We start from the raw sequence: 8,943 nt of genomic DNA, 5'->3' as shown, positions 1-8,943 counted from the left end.
AATTGCAAAATAATTGAGCATCATCCAGAGTTGACCAATTTATTTTCCATTTCCTTGTTGCAGTTATGCACAAGCAAAGGAGTATGGACGGGGTTATCTGGTCAAGAAAGGTACAGATTGGCCCAAAGAGACATTAAGGGCTCAAGAGAAGACAGAATGTCCCACACCATCAGAGATCTTCCAAACTACATCAGTCCGGACAGACTTTTCTTCAAGCCTGTCATTTCGTCTATTGTTTTAACGAACCCTTCTTCTTGGGGTGAACAAGCGCGTTTGAAGAAACCGAGGAACATGTCTTCTAGGTTTTTCCACTCGTAAAGAAGTATAATTTTGGAGCGAACTCCTTGTGGTGTATAGATTCTTATTCCTTCTTGGCTAATTACTTAGACCACACTAAATTTCTTGAGCTCACTAAATTAATGTTCTCCTTTGTTTTTCAATCATCACTAAATAAAATAGAATATATACCAGTTACCTTTTTTCTTTTTCTTTTTTTATCAACTTAACGCGTCCACCCCAGTTTAGTGTTTAGCGTCTTAAGAAGACATATTGATCAATATCACTGGGAGAGATAGAATTCTAGTGAGTCAACGACAAGGGTATAAATACTCGAGTTTTAGGAAGTGGGAAGCTGTTTCTTTCTTTAATCACATTCATATGTATGTCTCGATTTTTTAGGGCAGTGTCGCATATGCATTCGCTTTGTTTTGTGGAAGAGTATATGTGTTCTTCACACAACTTTCAAGTTTCATGGATTGAGAGATATCTCAATCCTTAGTAATTTTGCGATACTAGTCAATAAGATGACACATTCTTTTCTTAGGTTAACTTTATCTGTTTGTAGTGTAGCCTCGACTATTAATAGAGAGTTAACATGTACCCCTAAATTGCTGAATTCAAAGCTAGACTGCTAATTCGACACCTAAACATGCACATATCCTTGGATTTACTAAAGTTTCGGATGATGGGAAATTTCGTGTACGGTCATTGAACAAGGGTTCACTTTGCAATCTAGCTATCAGACTTTGATTTCTACTCAAACTCATTAGAGTTCTTAGATTTTTGCAATTGATGCATTTTAACTAAAAATTTGGTCAAATTTTTTAGCAAATCTTCATTTGAGCATTCCGATTCACACAAGATGATGATGATGTAGCATGCATACTATGACACTGACTAGGAAAGAGAGAAATCCAAAACGATGTCGCTAGGACCTTACTATTCATCTAGCAAGGGTCATGTGGTCCGTGCCCATCACGTCGAGGGTCTATGTGACTCTCATCTAGTGCACATGAGGGCTTTATGACCCCCATTGACTGATTGTGGTCTCTCATAGTAGATGAAGGGCCGCAACGCTAAGGCTAGGTGGATAAGGAGTCACGAGGTTGGAATCCTCTTCTTCTATATCCCCCCTTTTTCCTAGAAGGCTGATGCAGCCTTTAGTTGATGTCACATCATCACTGTGTTAAACAGAGTTTTTTTTTTTTGGTGATCTAGGGAACCTCGCACGGCTGGTAGCCGGAAGTATACCATTGGGGGCGGCATGTGCTAGCCACCACACACATGCCACATGTTAAGCAGAGTTCTACGTTAGTTTTTGATAGAAAAATTAGTCGAAATTTGGGTAGAGTGCGTAAATTGGCAAGGAAACGAAAAGTTCCATTCCTTGGAAAATTGAAATCAAAGTTTAGTAATATGATTGCAAATTGCAGTAGGTTTTTGAACATTATGGATTTTTTTGTTAAAATAACATTTCATTCATTTTTACGGATATATAAAAGAGAAAAAACTCTAAATAATAAGAGGAATCATTAGAATAAAGTTAGGAGTCACCCGCTCAAAGAGTAGATTTGAGATTTATTCAAATCAAAAGTGGCGGCCGATTATCGAATTTCCATTCATTACTACAATTTTGCCTTTCGGTGGTGCATGCCTAAGTCTGGTGTTCCTAACACCATTGCCATTTAAAGAAACAAGGTTGAATGAGCACAAGTTCGATACTTACAAGAGGAAAAATTTCACAAAACTCCTCCGATCTCCTTTGAAATTGGACTTGTACAACAATGAAACTCAAGGGAAGCGAAAACGGGAGAGAGAGGCTTTTAGATTAAAAGTAGATTAGAAGAGAAACGCTCCATAAAATGGAAGGAAAAGCAACAAAAAGAAAAAAAAAAAAGAAAGAAAAAAAAGATAAGATAACAAAGAATCAAATCAGAAAAAGGGAAAAAGTAAGGGGAGGGAGAAATCTGGCTCAAACCCTTCGATCCAATGGAGGTTGGAGAAGAGAACTATGTGAAAATTACAGGGAGAAGAGAAAATCCCAAGGGAGAGAGATGATCTTTTAAATATTATGGTTGAAAATGTAAAATGTATGTATCAAATTAATGGGAAAAGTTTAAAGTCCCAAATTCATTGTATTTTTGCTCATTTAATCTTAAACATTTTAATTTTACCAATTAAATCTTAAACTTTTTTATCTTTTGCCAATTAAATCCATCCGGTCAATTTTGACCAGAATTTGGTGATGGGGATGTCAGCTATGCCATGTAGGATGACCGATACCAATGTGGACAATTTTTAATAATTTTTTGAAATGTTTGTGATTTTTTTCCTATTATTTGTATTTTTTTTTTCTAGCTTTTGGAGTTAGGGCCAATGATCCTCGTTAGCCACAGGTGATGACTAACTCACCCTCGAGAGGTTCGGGTGGCTACCCTCACTGGCCCTAATTTCAAAACCTAATAAAAAAACAAAACAAAAAAGGAAAAAGAAGAAGAAAGAAATCATAAATATTCAAAAAAAAAAAACCATTTAAACATGTTCACGTCAGTGTCGATCATGGCACATAGGGGTGTGTAACCAAATCGGTTCTATTCGAAAGTCGGATTGGACCACCCTAAAAATAGGTCTGAAATTGATTCCCATTATAATCGGTCTGGGAATAGGTTCCAAAATTTTGGAACCGGTTGTAACCGATCTAAGAACAAGTTCCAAGTGAATATTCATTCTAGAATAGGACCGAACCACCCAATTTTGGAACCAATTTTGGATTTAGTTTTGTAAGCTAAAAAGTCAAAACCCTAATTTCCTTTTCCCCTAAATTCTAACCTATGCACTCCTTTGTTCTTTTGTCCGTAGATCTCTTCGCTGGTCTTTCTTCTTCTCCTAATTTTTTATGGATAAATAGGGAATAGAGTTTTATAATTTATGTTTATGTTATGTGTTTGGACTTTTTATCGTTTATAATTGTACGTGATTACGTATTCATCTTATGGATTGTTATTTTCGACGGATTGTGATTTATTTTTTTCATCTTTTACTTCAAATTATTTTGTTACTCATAGCATTTTGTTGTAAAAAAATGAACCAAAAAAAGAAAAAATAAATAAAAACAGGTTCCTAGGTAGGCCTTGGAACCGAACCCAAAAAACATAGTAGGTTTTAGGATCCAAAAATTGAGAATTGATTATATTAGAGTAGGTTGTAGGTTCTAGCTTTAGAATTTACCTATCTTGGAACCAACCACCCTAGTGTCAGGTAGGATGGTTGGGTCCATTTCAACGAATTTTGATTAAAATTAGTTGGATGAACTCAATTGATAAAAAATGAAAAAAAAATTAGGATTCATTTGACAGAATTGAAAGGTCTAAAATTGAATTGATAAAAACATAATAAATTTAAATTTTTTTGGATAATTTTTCCATACATTAATTGACGCCTTAGGACAAGAAAATTTTCCCCACCTTATCATCGTCCGATGGCTCTTGCTGTAATATCGGAGGTAGAGACCCCATGCAACTGCAGAGGCTCCGCGCGCTCGAGCCCCTCCACTGCCACTCCCTCTTCTTCGCGGAGTCCCAGGCCACCCACTTCGTCCGCCGGCCCGTCGGCCCCGACACCTGCGCCGCCGTCGTCAAGCGATGCGGCGGCTCCCTGACCTCCCTGAAGGCCGTCCACGCCGCCGTGCTCCGCGCCCACCTCCACCTCAACCTCACCTTCCTCACCCACCTCGTCGCCAGGTACGCGTCCCTGGGCTCCCTCCCCCACGCCCGCGCCCTGTTCGCGCTGTCGGCGGAGCCCCCCGACGTCTTCCTCTGGAACGTCGTCGTCCGGGGCTGCGTCGACGGCCTCCGGTTCCGCCCCGCCCTGGGCCTCTACGCCCGGATGCGGGGGCAGGGCATCGGGCCGGATAATTTCACGTACCCTTTTGTCCTCAAGGCGTGCGGGTGCCTCGGGGATGTGAAGTCCGGGGCTTTGGTCCACCACGACGCGCTGCGATCTGGGTACGGCTCGGACGTGTTCGTGGGCAACTCCCTCGTGGCCATGTACGGGAAGTGCGGGCGCGTGGAGGTTGCCAGGCAGGTGTTTGATAGGATGCCTGAGAGGAACGTCATCTCGTGGAGTTCGATGATCGGTGCGTGTGCGCGAAATGGGTGTTACGAGGATGGGTTGCGCTTGTTTTGGGAGATGTTGGATGGGGGAGTCCGTCCGAACAGGGGAGCCGCGGTGGATGCGATGGCTTGTGTGCACAGGGAAGCTGAGGCTGATGTGGTTTGTGGAGTTGTGAAGGATAATGGACTTGATTCAGATCTCTCTGTCCTACATGCGGCAATGGTTATGTATGCGAGGTGCGGTAGAATTGATGTTGCACGCGCCCTCTTCGATGGGATACATGAGAAGGACTTGGTGTGTTGGTCGTCCATGATTGAGGCTTATGCCAAAGCTGATATGCCATTAAAAGCTTTGGATCTCTTTAGAGAGTTGTTATGCTTGTGTATATACCCCGATGCAATAACATTACTTAGTGTGCTCCGAGCTTGTTTGGAGTTAGGTTCTTTTTTGCAAGCTTGCACGGTTCATGTAATGATAATTCGCAGATTTTTTGAAAGTCATGTAGAGCTAAATACTTGTATGGTAGATCTCTATGCCAAATGTGGAAATTTAGAGCATGCTAGGAAGTTCTTTGATCGGATGCCTGAGAAGAATTTGATATCTTGGAGTGCTATGATATCTGGATATGCGATGCATGGCCATGGTAGAGAAGTACTCCACCTCTTTGATCAGATGAAGTTTTCTGTAAAGCCTGACCACATTGTATTTGTATCAGTTTTGTCGGCCTGTAGCCATTCTGGGTTGCTAAATGAAGGATGGGAGTGCTTTGAATCCATGAGTAGAGATTTTGGGGTCACACCAATACATGAACATTACGCCTGTATGGTAGACCTATTAGGTCGAGCCGGACATTTGGACGAAGCAGTGGATTTTATTGAGAAAATGCCAATAGAACCTGATGCTGGTGTATGGGGGGCATTGCTTGGAGCATGTCGAATCCATAGGGATGTGGAACGGGCTGAAAAGGCAGCGAAGTTTTTATTTGAACTGGATCCTGAGAACTCTGGTCGTTATGCTGTATTCTCCAACATTTATGCATCGTTAGGAAATAAGGAAGAAGCTGATCAAATAAGAGACCTTATGAAAAGAAGAGAAGTGAGGAAACTTTCAGGCCACTCAATTATAGAAATTGGGAACAGAATCCATACGTTTGTGGCAGGGGACAGATCACATCTGCAAAAAGATGTGATCTATTCAGAATTGGACAAACTAATGGCTAAAACTCGGCTAGAAGGGTATAAGCCAAACTTCCATGAAGCTGAGGAAGAGATTAAAGAAAACATGTAATATACGCACAGTGAGAAGTTAGCTATCATCTTCGGCATTCTAATCTAGCATCAAGGAGTGTCGTAAGAAATAGGAAGAACCTTAGAGTTTATGGCGATTGCCATAATGCTACGAACTTTTCTTCCAAGGTAACTGAATCATGGTGAGTGATGCTCACAGATAATATCATTTTAAATATGGTTGCTCTTGTAGAGATTACTGGCGATTATATAGAGATCTGACCTTTCGAAAAATCTTTGGATTTACTTCTCTTTTTCAGGTGACATTTCGGATCAAGACTTGTCATTATTTATGATGAGGCAAAGATACTTGAAGTCTTCTGTGGCTGGGACAAATTTATTTGGCTTATCAAAAGACTTTTTCATGATCTTTTACAATGTGCAGCCCTATGCAAATTATCCTTAATAGCCTACTAAAGATCAGTGAAACTGGAATATTTTCTGCATAGCTTGAACGAGAGTTCTTATGTGGTCTATTTTGTTGAACTGCTTACGTGCTTTATCTTGTGACAGTTATCAACTTCAGAGCTCATGGAATCGAGCAATGTAAAACTCCATCTTAAAAATCTGAAAACACTGGACTTCTTCCTGAAGCTCATATCTAATCACCCGTCAGCTCCTGCAACGATTTCACCATGGTTGGGTCAAACTTGCAACAGAAGTCATAATGATGGGATGGAATTCTGATGGATTCGTCTGATGCGCTCTCATGAAGAAAGTTCAATTTCAGTTGCTGATCGCTTCTTCATGGAATCCCTGTTTGGACAAGTATATGGACAATCGTCTGATGCACTCTGATGAAGAAAGTTCAATTTCAGTTGCTGATGGCTTCTTCATGGAATCCCCATTTGGACAAGTATATGGACAATCACGTTATGGGAGTCATTTTGCCAGTTTTGAAGAATTGACTGCATCAAAAGGTGTATTGTGCGGTTCTTAGTTTTCTGAACCTAAAAGATGTTGAAAGGGTTGGATTGAGCCTTGTATCCAGAAAGAGCTATGATCAAAATCTCTTACTGGGCGATCCTGCAGAATTCCATTGGTTCTGCACTTGTCGGTCAACATCATACATCAGCGCCACATGATGTATCCTAGGAGGTTAACTATTCCTCTAGTTGAAGAGCATCTTAGAGCATCAATATAGGAATTCCGGTTCCTAGACAGGACCTTGCCTCATCTCCTGAAACATGGCATTGGAGGAACTAATTACTTGCCGCTGGATGCATATCATCTGTGTTCATCACTTGTGATCAGTGGGCCCTACTAAGTTCTGGATATGCTAGTAAAGCTGCAGTTCACCATGAATTTGTCTTGATTACCAGTTCGAAATTCAGGGGCGTGGTAATTGTGAGAACCCCACTTTGATTTGTTATGTTATACATACTGATGGTCAATATCTAGATACGGTACTGCTAGATGACCCATTCTTCATTCCTTTTCCAGGAAAAGAAGAAGAAGAAGAAGAAGAAGAAGATAGAAAGTTGCATTATGTATATATTGGGTGCTTAGAGTCAATGCAAAAGAATACAATGAGAAAATTCATTATGTGTACATAATGACCATCTCTCTGGCTTTTATTTGTTTCCCAACAAATGTGATGAGATAATACAGAGCAGGAATCTCTCTCTCTCTCTCTCTCTCTGAGTTTGTGGTTGGAAGTTGCATCCTCAAACAAATGTCATCAAAGCCTTTAGATCCACCGCTTGTTGCGTCGTGAACTGTGGTCACCTCGGAACCATCGGTCCCAGCCAACATCTGCAGGACCCTTCGTCCTAAAGCAAAAACACAACCAGCAGCAAAACCATCAATATGCGAAATCCAACCTGCTGATGAAAATCTGGAAGGATGTCCGTGACATCAATGAAATCAATACTTACACTGGAAGTAGTGGATCCGGAACGGATTCAACGCTTGAAATGAACCTGCACGGTAATCAAACTTACGGTGAAGTTATAGGGGGAGTCTATGAATGTAATCCATGTCAAGCATATGATGACTCGGAGTTTCTCCTTACTCTTTGCATACAAGAGATGATTCACCTATGGTTTCAAGCTCCTCCAACTCTTCCTGCACCAAGAAAGATCCATGAGACCGTCTTTCAATTGTGATGCAAGCATCCGGATGGAAACCACACGACCAAAACCCCCAGTCTTTTTCTTTCTTGGGCTGAGAAAACCAAGTCTTTTATCAGTGCGGTACCTGAATGATCGTGATCTGGTTTTGGACTTGTGTTAAGGAAGCAGCCAACCTGTGCTTGCCGATGAAAGCTGTGGGCTCTGCTCTTGGAAGCGGCAACCCTCCTTCTCTCCTTGCTTTACACGGCATCGGAGCCTCAGATTTTGGTGTCTCCATCGCTGGTGAAGCTCTGTCCATCATGTCAAACTCAAACCTCTGTACAAAGAAGAAGGGGGCTTGGATTTGGACTTTTTGTTCATTGTCAAAAGAAGAGAGAGAGAGAGAGAGAGAGAGAGAGAGAGAGAACGTGGACCGAGTGTGGTACACGTGATTAAAGCACTAGAGAAAAGTGTAAACGAAGGAGGGGAAATATAAGAATGTGATAAAGAAATGATTAAAGTAGGATTGAGGGGAAAGGGTGTTAGCAGTGGTCAAAAGAAGAATGGGAAAAGGAGGAAGTTTTTGGAGATTAGGGCTGAGGACAGGAAAGTGGGGGCAAGGTCCACAGTCAAAGCATGACAATTTAGACTCTTTCTACTGTTTCCCTAACATCCAATTCAGGATGGGTCATACAGACCAGAGAACCACCCCGACCCCATGTCTTTGTCAGGCTTGGTCAGCCGTATGTGCTGCAGATCTGTTTTTCTAACTCTGGATCGGCAATAGATATAACCATAGCCACTCGGTCAGAGCTGACATTGATGAGAGGGAAGCGTTTGACGTTGCAAAGGAGTGACAACAACCCATTTTTTGTGGGAAACTTACCGTTGAGCTGTTTCTACACTTGGGATTTGTTTATGTGAAGATTTCCCTGTCAGAATGATTATTTCTCGATTGACATCATATGGCGGATTGAGTTGATTAGTGATAGGCTCGTGGCTTGCTAATTTTTCACACTTTTATTGACTTCTTCAATAAGATTATTTTACAAAATATCTTCTCACATGGGTATGCACCTTTCTTTCCAACAACTAAAGCTCGAAGCAGTCATTCAAACTTATTGGTCAGTAAATTTGAATACACTCGACGATTCTCGTTATAAGGTCCAGATGATTCTTCTGGTTCGTGACACTAGTCCCTACTTATTTTG

General features: G+C 41.2%; 2 protein-coding genes across 2 annotated transcripts; one reads left to right on the top strand and one right to left on the bottom strand.

Moving 5' to 3' along the window:
* Nucleotides 1–3,788: 3,788 nt before the first annotated feature.
* On the top strand, nt 3,789–7,293 carry LOC104455563 (pentatricopeptide repeat-containing protein At3g12770). The gene is made up of 2 exons (XM_010070334.3): nt 3,789–5,821; nt 5,939–7,293. The coding sequence occupies exon 1, from the start codon at nt 3,793–3,795 to the stop codon at nt 5,677–5,679; it is 1,887 nt and encodes a 628-aa protein (XP_010068636.2). The 5' UTR covers nt 3,789–3,792; the 3' UTR covers nt 5,680–5,821; nt 5,939–7,293.
* On the bottom strand, nt 7,151–8,193 carry LOC104453514 (guanine nucleotide-binding protein subunit gamma 2). The gene is made up of 4 exons (XM_010068088.3): nt 7,878–8,193; nt 7,693–7,745; nt 7,556–7,600; nt 7,151–7,450 (listed from the first exon to the last, which is right to left on the bottom strand). Exons 1-4 carry the CDS (start codon nt 8,052–8,054, stop codon nt 7,369–7,371), a joined length of 357 nt encoding a protein of 118 aa, XP_010066390.1. The 5' UTR covers nt 8,055–8,193; the 3' UTR covers nt 7,151–7,368.
* Nucleotides 8,194–8,943: the final 750 nt, after the last annotated feature.

Source organism: Eucalyptus grandis, chromosome 7 (assembly GCF_016545825.1).
Source record: "Eucalyptus grandis isolate ANBG69807.140 chromosome 7, ASM1654582v1, whole genome shotgun sequence".
Classification (NCBI taxonomy): domain Eukaryota; kingdom Viridiplantae; phylum Streptophyta; class Magnoliopsida; order Myrtales; family Myrtaceae; genus Eucalyptus; species Eucalyptus grandis.
Note: the sequence above shows the minus strand (reverse complement) of the source record. Positions and strands in the feature narration are given on the sequence as shown.

Coding starts and splice junctions, on each gene's coding strand:
- LOC104455563 (XM_010070334.3), top strand. CDS start 3,793: ATGCAACTGCAGAGGCTCCGCGCGCTCGAGCCCCTCCACTGCCACTCC.
- LOC104453514 (XM_010068088.3), bottom strand. CDS start 8,054: ATGATGGACAGAGCTTCACCAGCGATGGAGACACCAAAATCTGAGGCT. Junction 7,746..7,877: donor ACCAGATCACGATCATTCAG/GTACCGCACTGA, acceptor TTCTTGGTGCAG/GAAGAGTTGGAGGAGCTTGA. Junction 7,601..7,692: donor TCATCTCTTGTATGCAAAGA/GTAAGGAGAAAC, acceptor ATTACCGTGCAG/GTTCATTTCAAGCGTTGAAT.